At 43.9% G+C, this 14959-nt stretch overlaps 1 protein-coding gene and 1 pseudogene across 5 annotated transcripts in view; both read left to right on the top strand.

Annotated features, from left to right (window-relative positions):
• Positions 1–14959, top strand: part of SIL1 (SIL1 nucleotide exchange factor) — a 276780-nt gene that overhangs the window by 167487 nt on the left and 94334 nt on the right. For all 5 annotated transcript variants that reach the window (XM_008255099.4, XM_008255096.4, XM_017341087.3 and 2 more), the window contains 2 exons: positions 7603–7723; positions 14798–14897. In XM_008255099.4, the coding sequence (XP_008253321.1) occupies positions 7603–7723; positions 14798–14897 (221 nt within the window). The remainder of the gene's footprint in view (positions 1–7602; positions 7724–14797; positions 14898–14959) is intronic.
• LOC138850153 (nucleophosmin pseudogene) lies at positions 2392–3361 on the top strand (annotated as a pseudogene).

Here is a 14959-nt window from a genome sequence, read left to right as displayed (position 1 = left end):
GTTAGACTGGTATCAATACAAACTTGTTTAAAATAGTTATGCAAATAAATAGATACAGAAATGTATAGATGTGAAACAATGACAGCCTAGTAGTACTGAACATACCTAGTGTCTTGATCTTGGTTTCTTTTTTTCTTTTTCAGAAATTATTTATTTATTTATTTATTTTACAGAGTTAGACAGTGAGAGAAAGATGGAGAGAAAGGTCTTCCCTCTGTTGGTTCACTCCCCAAATGGCCACCACAGCCAGTGCTGCGCCGGTTCAAAGCTAGGAGCCAGGTGCTTTTTCCTGGTCTCCCATGTGGATGCAGAAGCCCAAGCACTTGAGCCATCCGCCACTGCCTTCCTGGGCCATAGCAGAGAGCTGGAACAGAAGAGGAGCAACCAGGACTAGAACCTGGTGCTCATATGGGATACCAGCGCTGCAGGCAGAGGATTAACCAAGTGAGCCATGGCGCTAGCCCCTGATCTTGGTTTCTTAACACTATTCTCCAGTTTAAAAAACTGGGCCTTTGAGAACAGTGGCTGATGTCAGAGTTGGAGGGGTGGGATAGCATGAAGACTTAGAAGCATCTATGGAACTAGAACGTATTGAAATACTTTTATTAAAAGAACGATAATCAAGGGAAAGGGCCAGCCTGACACAGCTCCTAATTGCTAACGCTGAAACAACATGAAGACCACAGTGAATCTGAGTCTTTACGTACATAAATAACTAATTAAATGAATGGAGGAGTCCCTGTTTTTCCTGCAGTGAAATTCTAAGTAGTAAATGCATAAGAAAGGAATAAGTGGAAAATTGCCATTAGGTGATCACTTGAGTGGTAACTGTGGTTCCCCTGATGGTGTGAAAACATTTAAAGAGCAAGAAGATTTGTGCAAACTGGAAGTATTTTCCCTGTGTTTTTATTTGAAAGGTAGGGTTACAGAGAAGCAGAGGCAGAGAGAGAAAGAAATGTTCCATCCACTGGTTCACTCCCCAAATGGCTGAAATGGCTGGAGCTGTGCCAATCCGAAGCCAGAAGCCAGGAACTTCTTCCCGGTCTCCCACGCGGATGCATGGACCCAAGGACTTGGGCCATCTTCTACTGCTTTCTCGCCATAGTAGAGAGCTAGAACGGAAGTGGAGCAGCTGGGGCTTGAACCAGCACCTGTGTGGGATGCTGGCACTGAAAGCGGTGGCTTTACCCTGCTACGCCATAGCACTGGCCCATGTTTTCAATTCTTAAAAGTGCTTCGGTTGTCTTATTTTTAAAAAGTTTATCCACAATGTTATCTAACTATTACTACTATCTAAGTGCAGAACATTGTCATTATCCCTAAAAGATACCCCAGACCTATTAGCTGTCGTTCCTCATTCCTGCCTTGCCAAGCCCCCCATAACTACTAATCCACTGTATATGTGTTTGCCTATTCTGGACATTTTGTATAGTAGGAGTTATATGATATGGGGCTTTTCCTTTTTGTGCCATTCACTTAGCATAGTGTTTTCAAGTTTTATCCACGTTGCAGACAGCTGACAGTACTTGAAAAATACATGGTTTTAAAAGAAAATCAGGCCAGCGCCGCGGCTCACTAGGCTAATCCTCCGCCTTGCGGCGCCAGCACACTGGGTTCTAGTCCTGGTCGGGGCGCCAGATTCTGTCCCGGTTGCCCCTCTTCCAGGCCAGCTCTCTGCTGTGGCCAGGGAGTGCAGTGGAGGATGGCCCAAGTGCTTGGGCCCTGCACCCCATGGGAGACCAGGATAAGTACCTGGCTCCTGCCATTGGATCAGCGCGATGTGCCGGCTGCAGTGTGCAGGCCATGGCGGCCATTGGAGGGTGAACCAATGGCAAAGGAAGACCTTTCTCTCTGTCTCTCTCTCTCACTGTCCACTCTGCCTGTCAAAAAATTTAAAAAAAAAAAAAAAGAAAAAGAAAAAGAAAATCAGCCTGGCAGGATTCTGTCCTGCATAGCTGTGCTTTGCAGCAGTAGGCATCTGTCTCTGTCTGTCTCCTCTCCCACCTAAGTGTGTGCTACCACCCCATGGAAGATTTGATGGACACGGACATGATCCCCTTGAGGCCCCAGAACTATCTTTGTGGTTGAACTGAAGACCAACAAAGACTGTCACTTTATAGTGGACAATGATGCAAATGAGCACCAGTTAACTTTAAGACTAGTCAGGTTAACTGCTGGTACAAAGGTTGAATTGCACATTGTTGAAACAGAGGTGATGAATTATGAAGGCATCCCAGTTAAAGTAACATTGGAAACTCTGAAAATACCTGTGTAGGCAGCAGTTTCTCTTGGGGCTTTGAAATAATACCACCTGTAGTGGGTTTTTTTTGTTTTTTTTTTTTTGTTTGTTTTTTTTTTTTTTTTTTTTTTTTTTTTTTAATTTGACAGAGTTATAGACAGAGAGAAAGAAACAGAGAGAAAGGTCTTCCTTCTGTTGGTTCACTCCCCAAATGGCTGCTACAGCCGGCGCTGCGCCAATCCAAAGCCAGGAGCCAGGTGCTTCCTCCTGGTCTCCCATGCGGTCAAGGGCTCAAGCACTTGGACCATCCTCCACTGCCTTCCCGGGCCACAGCAGAGAGCTGGACTGGAAGAGGAGCAATTGGGACTAGAACCCGGCACCCATATGGGATGCCGGCACCGCAGGCAGAGGATTAACCAAGTGAGCCATGGCGCCGGCCCCACTACCTGTGGTCTTAAAGCGAAGTGTGGCTTAGAGCCTGTGCATATTAGTGGGCAGCACTTAGTAGCTGTGGAGAAAGATCAGATTTAGAAGGTAAAAAGGAGGAGAATTTAACAATATTAATTATATCTGGAAAGCAATCTACTCCTGGAAGTGGCAGTAATATACCTTCAAAAAGATCAAATATGTTGATGATGAAGATGATGATGATTTTTATAAGCTGGAAAAAGTCCCATGAAGAAATCTATATGATATGCCCCAGCCAAAAATGCACAAAAATCAAATCAGAATGGAAAATACTCAAAACCACCAATACCAAGATGAAAAGGTTATGAATCCTTCAAAACATAGGAAAATAAAACAAAAAACCTCCTAAAACATCAAAAGGACCTAGTTGTATGGAAGGCTTTAAGCCAAAAATCAAGCAAGTACAGAACAAGGTGGTTCTTTTTCTAAAATGGAAGCCAGTTTCATCAGTTGTGGGAAGAACTGCTTTGGGTTGACTGACCAGGAAGCTGTTCACTACTTTGGTAGTGGAGGAAGTATCCTTTAAAAAAAATAAACAGTTTAAAAATTTTTTCCATCTGATTTCATTTCTGTCACAGTTGATATCTGGCTGTTCTTTTTATATTGCAGAGTGAGAACTTTGCCTACTGTGTTTGATAAATGTTGTCCAGGTTCCATTGCCAAGAATGTGTTGTTCAAAATGCCTATTTAGTTTGTAAAGATGGAACTCCATCATTTGCTTGGTTTTAAGTTTGTAAGGAATGCTATGATAGGACATAGTAGTGACAGTAATTGAACATGGAAATGATGGGGAGACAAAAATATACATGTAGAGGCATGGTATAGCAGATAAAGCTACCACCTTGGTTGCAGGCTTCCCATTTGGGCATCAGTTTGTGTCCCGGCCACTCCACTTCAAATCTAGCTCCTTGTTAATGCACCTGGGAAAAGCAGCAGCAGATGACCGAAGTGCCTGGGCCCTTGCCACCTACCTGAGAGACTCAGATGTAGCTCCTGGCTTCAGTTTGGCCCACCCCCAGCCATTGTGGCCATCTGGGAAGTAGCTTTGGGAGATTGTCTCTCTGTCTTTCTCCCTCTCTGTCTCTCTTTCTCCCTCCCTCTCCCTCTCAATTTCTTTCTCTGTCTCCCCTTCCCTCCCTCCCTCTTTGCCTTTCTCTCTCTTTCTGCCTTTCCCTCTCTGTTTGTAACTCCGACTTTTAAATAAATAAGTAAATATTTAAAAAAAATATACACACACATAGGGAGCGGTCGTTGCGTTGCAGCAGGTTAAACTGCTGCTTGTGACATCCTATATCAGAGCTTCAGTTTGAGTCTTGGCTGCTCTGCTATCAATCCAGCTCCCTGCTAATATGCCTAGGAAAGCAATGCAGGATTGCCCAAGTGATTAGGCTCCTGCTGCTCATGGGGGAGACCATAATGCAGATCCTGACTGCTGACTTTGGCTTGGCCCAGTCATATCTGTTGAAACCATTTGGGGATAGAAAAATTTCTGTCTCCCTGCCCCCTTTTCTATCACTCTGCCTTTGAAATAAAGTATTTTAAATATTTATTTATTTGTTTGAAAGAGAGAGAGATTAATCTTTCATCTACTGGTTCACTCCCTGCATGGCTGCAACAGCTAGGGCTAGTCCAGGCTGAAGGCAGGATCCCAGAACTCCACCAGGTCTCCCATATGGGTCACAGGGACCCAAGTACTTGGGCCATCTTCCACTGCTTTTGCATGAACATAAACAGGGAGCTGGATCAGAAGTGGAGCAGCTGGGACTTGAATGGGATACTAATGTTGTAGGCAGCAGCATAACCTGCTGTACCACAATGCTGGCCCCAAAAAACATGTATGCATGTGAAATAAACTCAGTATTCTATTAAAGTAAAAAAAAGTTTCATGGAAAATAAAATGAGCAGATAAGATTATTTTGGTTTAAAATATTTTTGAGGAGCTGTGTGGCGTAGCTTGTAAAGCCACTGCTTGCAGTGCTAGCAGCCCATAAGGGTGCCAGTTCAAGTTCCAGCTGCTCCATTTCTGATCCAGCTCCCTGCTAATATACCTGGGAAAGCAGGGGAGAACAGGCCAAGTGCTTTGGCTCCTGCACCCATGTGGGAGACTTAGAAGAAGTTCCTGGCTCCTGGCTTCAAATCAGTATAGCTTCAACCATTGTGGCCGTTTGGGGAGTGAACCAAAGGATGGAAGATCTCCGTCTCTCCTCTCTCTTTAACTCTGACTTTCAAATAAATAAAAAATGTTAAAAAAAATCTTTTTGAAATCAAATGAATAATTTTTATAATACATGCTTCCATACATTTTTGAAGACCCTATCTGTCAATATTTCTCATATTTTTTGATGGATATTTGTGGTGTTGTCAGATTTCAGCTGTGATCAATGCTGCTGTGAGCATTCATGTGTCAGTTCGCTTTGTGTGAGCACATGGTATTAGTTCTCTTGGGTATACAGCTGAGTGTGGAGTTGTTGGCTTCATAGGGAACTCTGTTTAAGTTTTGAGACACTACCAAGCTGTTTTCTACAGTCAGGCAGGTTCTCATGATTTTTGCATACTATAGAACAAAAGTTGATGTGACCTTTTCTGGTTGATCAAGACATACAGGTACCACACTGATAAGACTCCCTGAGAAGTCCATGACATCAGTTTTGTGCTGCTTCCTCCCGAGATGTGTGACTTCAGTTTCATAGTGAGAAGAACTTGCTGTTGATCTCATCTAAATAACCAATCAGTATCCTCAGGGACGTCAGGGTGATGAGAGACAAGGGGAGACTGAGGACACTAGGGAGAAAGGCCATGTGGGCTCCTGGCACAGAAAAAGGACATTAATGGGAACACTGGAAGGTTTGAAAAGGATCATTAGTTTGGTGAAGCATATTGTTAATTTTCCAGTTCTGATCATCATAATGTGGAAAGACTGTGAGAGGTATATTGACAATGTCTGTACCATTTTTGCAAATATTGTCTAAGTTTAAAAGGAGTTCAAAGTAAAAAACTTAAAAAGAAATCCAGTCATTTATTCTTGCTCACATGTCTGCAGGACAGCTATACTCGATGAGTGTGGTTGGGCTCAGCTCAGATCCACAGTTGCCTCTAGCCTTGTTCCATGGGTCTCAGCCTTCTCAGACCAGAAGGCTAGCAGTGACAAGTTGTGCTTTCTCATGGTGATGATAGAATCTCAGGACAAGCCAACCACAAAAACATGTTTCAAACATTTGTTCGGCCAGCGCTGTGGCTCACTTGGCTAATCCTCCGCCAGGCACTTGGGCCATCCCCCACTGCCTTCCCGGGCCACAGCAGAGAGCTGGACTGGAAGAGGAGCAACCGGGACAGAATCTGGCATCCCAACCGGGACTAGAACCTGGGGTGCTGGTGCTTCAGGTGGAGGATTAGCCAAGTGAGCTGTGGCGCCAGCCAACCTGATCATTTTGAAAGAACTTGTACTGAGTGCTTCCCTGGAAGGAATTTTTTCAGGTTGTCATCATTTTTGGTTTCTGACTCAAACTTAGGCTAGCACACTGAGGCCATCCTCTGGGCAGGAGAAAGCAGAATCAAAGACTAGGTGTCAGAAGCATCTTCTTGGCTTTAAATGTCCAGGCTCCTACATGTAAAGGTCTTTTGCAGACATTGTCCTTGCAGCCATTCACATTCATCTTTGTGTTCCTAGAACTACTAGTACCAACTGAGTGTAGTAGTTTGTTGGTAGATGTCAATTCTATGCATGGATGAGTGAATGGGTATAACGTGCTCTTGGTAATGTGTAATCTTGGACAATTGTTCATTAACTGTCCTTGGATAATTTTGTGTGGTGGCTATGAATAGCCCATACATTCACTACACTTGTTTAGCCAGCTAGTGAATTAGCTTTGAGATAGGTGGGTACAGGTTTTCAGTTTCTCTTGGTTTCACTCCCTGCTCCCTTGGCTTGTCCCAGTCTCTTCTAGCTTCCTCCTTTAAAAAAAAAAAAAAAAAAAAAAAAAAAAAAGATTTATTTGAAAGTTAGAGTTACACAGAGAAGGGGCGGGGGGTCTTGCATCTGCTGGTTCATTCCCCAACTGACCACAATGGCCGGAGCTGCATCAGTCAGGAACCAGGAGCTTCCTCCGGGTCTCCCTTGCGGGTGCAGGGCCCAAGAACTTGGGCCATCTTCTACTGCTTCCCCAGGCCATTGCAGAGAGCTGGATTGGAAGTGGAGCAGCTGGGACTCAAACTGGCACCCATGTGGAATGCTGGCACTGCAAGGGGTGGCTTAACCTCCTATGACACAGCGTCAGCCCTTCCTCCCTCTTACAGATGTTAAGTGCAACCCATTTTCTGTTCCAAGCTCTGGCCCAAGGACTTGGGAATGCAAAAAGGAAGAGATAGACACCCTATGCTCAGGGAGCAGCAAGCCTTACAGAAGGAGCCAACTTAAACACGAGAGCATGGTGAGGTGTAAGCTTGCTGGGATGGCAGGCTGCTTGGGGTTTAGTGGAACTTTGAGGGAAGGGGCAGGAAGGGTATCATGAAGGAGGCAGTAATGTAACTGTGTCCTGACAAATAAATAGGTATTGATCATTTACTACTGCATGTCACAAGAAGGCTTATTAGCTCAATTGAAGAAAAACATAGACTAGCTTTATTCTATAGGTTCTGATTGGGCAAGATTCAAGTGTTATCCTTTCACCCCCTCTCCCTCAGCCTTAATCCCAAACACGTTCACTTACAGATGAGCAGAAGGGATGTATCCAAGTGGTGTGTGAGTGTGTGTTAGTGGGAGAGCGATAGATGGCTTGTGACGGTACGTGAACGCAGCAGTGTCTGATCTTTCTGTTGGTTTGTCAGCCAGTTGTTCCTTCACATTGTCCCTCCAAGGACTCTGTACCTCACAACTGTTTTTTCTTCTTGGCTTTCAGGTCAGGCTGTCCCTGCAGGATCCCACGTACGGTTGAATCTTCAAACTGGGGCAAGAGAAGTGAAGCTACAGTATGAAGACAAGTTCCAAAATAATTTGAAAGGGTTGAAAAAAGGCAAAAGGTAAATATCAACCATGAGGCCTGGGAGGCCAAGTAATGACATTGATTTTGTAATACCAAAAGTGTTACCCGAGTTTGGCTTTTTTTAAATTATTATTATTTGAAATTTAATAGCATGGGGCTGGCGCCGCGCCACACTAGGCTAATCCTCCGCCTTGCGGCGCCAGCACACCGGGTTCTAGTCCCGGTCGGGGCGCCGGATTCTGTCCCGGTTGCCCCTCTTCCAGGCTAGCTCTCTGCTGTGGCCAGGGAGTGCAGTGGAAGATGGCCCAAGTGCTTGGGCCCTGCACCCCATGGGAGACCAGGATAAGTACCTGGCTCCTGCCATCGGATCAGCGCGGTGCGCCGGCTGCAGCGCGGCGGCCATTGGAGGGTGAACCAACGGCAAAGGAAGACCTTTCTCTCTGTCTCTCTCTCTCTCTCACTGTCCATTCTGCCTGTCAAAAAAAAAAAAAAAAAAAAAAGAAATTTAATAGCATGGAAGTTTGATAAATCTGTCAGGGTTTATGGAAGTTTACTTCTATAGTCTTTGGAAAAAACAGTTTTCAAAGCAAATTGATACTTCAAAAAAGGCTGTAGGGGGAATGCTTAACCTGCCTTAAAAATGAAGCTGTTTTTCCCAGTACTTTAAGAGCACCCATTTGAATCCCAACAATTAATGCACTGATTACAGATGAGTCATCTATTCATTAAAACAGGCCTGTTAGGCCTTCTGCTTTGCAGTAATCCTTCCTTGGTGAACAATAAAATTGCATTTGAAAGTCTTTAATTCAGGCTAACTTTTCCTCTTGTTAGTGAGTATTAAAACAGGCTTCTTTATACTATAAAAATGGAAGTTACTGAAAGTTTGCAATGGTTAGAGTTAACCGTATTTTTTAATAACAACTTCAGATTATTTGATTTTAAACATTTCATACTACTTTTCTGGACATTGTCTTGAATTAACAAGTTTTTTTTTGGGTGGGTGGCTTGGTCTTTCCTGAATAAAGGCAAGGCATAAGATTGCAGGGTTTACTGGAACTGTGCAGTTTGAAAGCTCAGTATAAACACCAGCCATGAAATTCTAACACAGGGACTAGTACATTATGGCCTGTGGGCCATATTGGGAGTGCTGTCTGTTTGGGTTAGCTGACAAGCTAAGTTGATTTTTATATTTTCATGGCTGAGAAAAAAATTCAGAAGATGATTATTTCATGACTCATGAAATTTACATGCAATTCACATTTTCATGTCTATAAATAAAATTTTATTGGAACATGGCCATGTTCATTTTTAAACATATTGTCTATAGCTGCCTTCTTACTACAATGTCAGAGCTGATTAGTTGGAACAGACACTATAAGGCCCACAATGCCTACAAATATTACCTGATTGTTACAGGTAGTTTGTTGACCCCTATTTTGAATAATGTAACTGTTAGGAATTAATCATGGTTTGAATAAGGTTAGTGTTACTCAGTCCTTGGAATTTTATTCTAACTATATTTTTCAGTTAGGTATGAGTCATGAAAGGACCTTAGAGACCCAATTTTAACCTGACTCTTTGCCAGACATACCTGGCGAGAGGGCATTCAGCCAGCCCACATGCCCCGTTAGCCAGGTAGCACACAGCCCCACAGAGCAGCCTGTTCAGGTTTGTACAGTTTTCTCTGTTTGAAAATTGTCCTTTATGTTTAGATAGATAGATACAGTCACCCTAGACCAGGAAGGATCTTTCATCTCTGTCTCTCCAGATAGGCTGAAACCCAGAGTGGCCCAGGTCAGGCAATTACTTCATCCTTACCACCATCTGAGAAATCATCAAACAGCATTGTGTGGCCCCTCCGGCCTTTCTCCATCCCCAGCATATGCACATACACGTGTATTTCAGCATCTCAGAGTACTTTCATAAAGTCTTTCCTCAGATTTAATCTAAGCCTTTTATTTATTTATTTATGTTTTCAAGAAAAAGCCTTTTTTTTCTTGCCTTGAGAATATTGATTTAGTGAGTTGATTAGTTTTGAGCTTTTTGTTTGTTGGTTTTTATACCATGAGAAGTTGCTTTTCTACTTCCTGGGTATAGATCATCAGTGGCAGCACTTACTGTTTTCTGTGTTGCTTGTATCTTTTTAGAATAGGAGCAGAGCCATCCACATGGTTTTTAGAGACACAGCATAAGGGAGAAATATTTGTTCTCATTACTGCCTCTTTATTTGTTTTTTAGTATTTAGTTATTCTTTTTAAAGATTTTATTTATTTATTTGAAAGAGTTACACAGAAGAGAAAAGGCAGAGAGAGAGAAAGAGAGGAAGAGAGAGATCTTCCATCCGATGGTTCACTCCCCAGATGGCCACAACGGCCAGAGCTGTGCTGATCCAAAGCCAGGAGCTTCTTTCAGGTCTTCCAGATAGATGGGTGCAGGGGCCTAAGCACTTGAGCCATCTTCTACTGCTTTCCCGGGCCATAGCAGAGAACTGGAAGGAAGTGGAGCAGCCAGGTCTCGAACCAGCACCCATATGGGATGCTGACGCTTCAGGCCAGGGCATTAACCCACTGTGCCACAGTGTTGGCCCTAGTATTTAGTTATTTTCATCTACTTGAAAGGCAGAGAGACAGAGGAAGATCTTCCAGCTGCTGGGTCACTCCCCAGATGCCCACAATAGCCATGGCTAGGTTAGACTGAAGCCAGGGGCCCAAGTACTTCAGCCATCATCTGCTGCCTCCCAGGGTGCATTAACAGAAAGCTGGACTGGAAGCAGAGTAACCAGGACTTGAACCAACACTCTTGGAGTATATCTGAGGGCTCTGTCCTGGAATGACCTCCAAGATTTGCTGCACATTTCTTCTTTTTCTCAGCATTTATGGCTAAGGATAAACCTCTGAATAGAACACCAAAGCCATTCACAAGGTGTGTGGAAATTTGGTGCTGTGAGCTCAGTGAGGCTTGGTGACCCTTGGTGGGTACTTTATTATCCTCCTTGGATGGATCTCATTCTGTGTTCCTCCAATTCCATTTCATAGTGTCTTCCAAGCTCTTTAATACTAGAATGAAAACAGAGGTCATGGGTGGGGTCAATAGCTTAGCATTATTACAGTATTTTGCTTACTCATTGTTTTGGAAGATAAGATCCATAGATTTCCTTCATATTGTCATAGAATGTGGTGTTCTCACAGAGTTAAGAACCATTGGCCTAGAAGCAGTTGGGGATAATCTGTTAAGCCTAATTCATGGCAGAGTCTCCATACTCCTACCGAGAGCTACAATGTCCTCGGCTCTCAGGTCCGGGATGTGACCCTGACAGTGGCTTGGCTTGGAGGGTTCCCTTGTCTGTGCCTAAGCTCATTGCATGTTTGGCTCCTACACTTTGGGGATTGCTCTCTCCACTGGACTGGTTTTTGTCTGTATACCTGTCAACATCTCCATGGACCATGTTTTTGCCCTGGAACAACCAGCTTCTTTTGATCTTCCTCCTGTGTTTATGGGATGAAGATAAACCACATCAAAGTTGTGCCATTTTGGATTGAGCATTTATCAACTGCTTAAGGGGATGGGCTAAGGATAGAGCTATTTACTTGATCTACTCATTAATTTCACAAAAGATTTATTGAGTGCGCATGTGCCAGACATTGGGATACTGTAGTAAATAAAACTGCCAAGATGTGAGCATTAGGGAAACTGGCAGGTAGAAAAGCAGGTAAATGAACACATAAAGAAGGTGTTCACAGATTGTATTATAAGTGTTAGGGAAGAAATAAACAAGGTGATAAGTCCCTGGAGAAGCTTCTTTAGCTAGGATGGTTTGGAGAGCCTCATCAAGACCTGAAGAATGAGGGCAATTTAGCCACATAGAGTGTTAAGTTTATAGGTGTAGTGTTTAGAGCATTTCAAACAGATGGAACAACAAGAATTCCTGCCTATGTCCAGAAATGGCTTTGTTAAGTTAAAAACAAGAAAATGATCCAGATGATAGAGAAGAGGAGAAAGAAAGAGGCTGATAAGAGATGTGATTGGATAGATATGTGAGGGTCAGAGGATGTGGAATCTCTAGGAATATGTGCGTTGTTCTTCATTCTCTGTTTTCCTGAAGATTTATTTATTTGAAAGGCAGAAATATATAGAGAGAAGTAGAAACAGAGAGATAGGGAATCTTGCATCTGCTCGTTCACTCTCCAAATGACTGCAGCAGCTAGGGCCGGGCCAGGTTGAAGCCACAAGCTTAATTCAGGTCTCTCACATGGGTTCAGGGGTCTAAGTGCTTGGGCGATCTTGTGCTGCTTCCCAGGCACATTAGCAGGGAGGGAGCTGTATTGGAAGTGGAGCAGACTCAAACCAATGCCCAAATGGGATGCTGGCATCGCAGGCAGTTGTTTAAAGCCGGCATCACATGTGGCTGCTTAACCTGCTGCTCCACAATGCCGGCACCCTTCATTCACTTTTAATTGTAATGGAAAACTATCAAAAGGTTCTAGGCTCCAGGAGAGTAATTTCTGTAGTGTAGTTTTGCAAGATAACTAGTTGATGTGTGTCTGGAGATTGAAGGTGAACAAAAGCACAGAGAACATTAGGATGCCATTTCAGTAAATCAGGCAACAGAATGGTGACTTAGTCTTGGAATATCAAAGTCAAGAATGGATGAATTTGGACATTTAATTAGTAGGTTGAGCAAACAGAACTTGCTTACAGTTCAGATGAAGGAATTGAAGGGAGAGGAGAGGATTCAGGATAAAGCCTCACTTGGGAGCTTGGGCAGTTGAGCGTTTGGTACTACAATTTATTGAAACAAAAGTCAGAAGAAGGACATTTTGAGAGAAAGAAGCATCAAGAGCTATGCTTTAGATTCCATCAGTTTGAGGTACTTATTAAACATCTGAGACCCAAGATGAATCAGTTACATAGTTGTACAAGAGTCTGTCGCTGCTCAGAGGAGAGGTCTGGTCAAAGATGTAAGTCTGAGCAGCACTGACAGCTGGTTATTCAGAAATCTCCTGAAGACCGAGAGAAGGAATCCAGCACTAAACTGGGGCGTTTCAGCATAGAGGGTTAGGCGGGAGGCGAAGAAGCAGTGAGGGAGGGGGAGTAACAGGAGACTGCAATCATAAGAAGCCAGGCAAGGACAGTGTTTCAGAAAGGGCCAGGAGACATAGGGGCAGAAAGCATGTAAATGCTGCTGAGTAGTTGAAGAACACAAAGTTAGTGAAAGGTTTGTTGATTTGGCATCAATTATTTGTTACATGGATGAGTGGTATTAGTGGAGTTGTGGGAATAAAACAGATTGGAGCCAATGGTGATGTAAATAGAGGTAGAGGGTGGGAAGACTGAGGGAAGGTGGTGGTTGCATAAGCTGTAGTGGGAACAGGGAAACCACATAATAACCACAGGAAACAATGGGGTCAAAGGAGTTAAGGGGCCATTCAACCAAAGGTAGAACTTGATGGTGTGGGTAGGAGGTTGTGGTTTAACCTTGGGAGTTAAAGCCTTTGTGAAGGCAAGAGAGATCTGGAACCTAAGTTTAACAGGAGTAGGGATACTCTTGTCCATTGTAGTAGAAGAGAAGGTAGAGACCTGTAGAGTTAGGTGCAAATTGGTTTGCAGAGCTAATGATAGGAAGATGAGGAAGTTAGTGATGATAATTTCCGTTTTCTCAGTGAGGAATGAAGTGACAGCACCAGCTTCTTGTGTGTGTGTGTGTGTGTGTGTGTGTGTAGTTGGGGACTGTGTGGGTGATGATGGATGGCCTAGGAGACTGGGAATTAGGGCAATAAAGGAGATGTGAGGCATAATGGAATTAGCACTGACCAAGTCTTCAGAGAGGGAGGAGATAAAGTCATGCTCTGGCTCTTGACTCCTTAGCTCTCTCTTAGGTGTGGCACAGGACAATGACCTTCTCATGTACTTGGCAGGTGACAGTACTCTGTGAGGAGAGGGATTTGGTATCCTCTCCTTAACTTTGTACAATTGCAGTAAGTATTTGAATAAAATACTACTTCTGACACACTGCCTGATACTTAGATAAGTGCTCAGTAAATGGAAATGAGTAGCTTTTACTAATTAGCTAGGAGGGCTGAGACTGGAGAAGACAAGTGTTTTTTCCAAGACCCTAAAGAGTCTCTAGGATGAATCAAAGACTGAGTTATCAAAACCCCTGGTATATTGCCCTCTCATAACAGCTAAACCCTGCTTAGACTGTGTGACTTATACACTTGTCTCGCTTGAAGTAGAGCAGGCCAGTAGCCCTTCACTCCAGCATCCCCTCCCCCGAAATCTTCTGAATTATCCTTAACCCAGCCACAGCTAGACAGTCTTGTCATACATAGCCCACACTGCACACTTCCTTCTCTGTTCATCAGTATTGTGCTTAGCTCTGTCCACTGAACTGAAATAAATGCTAGTGGTCAAACCTGCTTCCTCTCATGCATACCTTCTCTCCAGTCAAGATGAATGACTAGGGCTTGGATCAGCTCTGACTGTCTTGGTGAGGGCACCATGCTAGTCTTCAATAGGGTCCTGAGATTACATTCACATTGGTTCCTTTCTCCTTACCGTTGGAAGCTGGCTGTGAAAGGTGGCTGGCCTTGGTTCTTTGCCTTGTTATTTCAGATCATTTCTTTTGTCAGGTTGCTGCACCTTGCCTTCCTCTGTGCTTAGACTTGTCAAATCGAGTCAGACACAGACTGGGGCTTGGATTTCTGTTCTCCCCTTTCCCAGAAGAATATAAATAAGGGTGGATGTTACTCCCTGGGTCTATGCCCACTGCCATCCATGTGGTTCTGCTGGGGCAGGTGTTGAGAGAGCAGCATTTTTGTGTCTGCCTGAGCAGTGGACTAAAAGCTCTGTGTCTCTTATGAGCTTCTGTCTGCCTCAAGTCATTTCCTGCTTTTTCATGAAATAGGCCATCTCCAGTTATGTTTTCCTCCTCTAGCTTCAGAGTAGGGTTGCCCTGTCTGACCTCTCGTTGCCTGAAGGTAGAGGTCTGATAGTGTACTCAGAATTAGAGCAGGGCTGTCCTTGCTTACCTTGGGGTGCCAGTCACCCAGTAGCATTGCCTTTCTTGGGGGTGTAATGCCTTCCTCCTGACTCTGAGCTTCTCTTTGGACAGATTGGACATCAACACCTACACCTACACATCTGAAGATCTCAAGAGCGCTCTTGCAAAATTCAAGGAGGGAACAGACATAAAGAGCTCAAAGGAAGACAAGGTGTGTGATACCCTTCCCAGTTGGTATAACCCTGTAACATTGGCCTTGGTATTTTTGCAAAG

This window comes from Oryctolagus cuniculus, chromosome 6 (genome assembly GCF_964237555.1).
Source record: "Oryctolagus cuniculus chromosome 6, mOryCun1.1, whole genome shotgun sequence".
Lineage (NCBI taxonomy): Eukaryota > Metazoa > Chordata > Mammalia > Lagomorpha > Leporidae > Oryctolagus > Oryctolagus cuniculus.
Note: the sequence above shows the minus strand (reverse complement) of the source record. Positions and strands in the feature narration are given on the sequence as shown.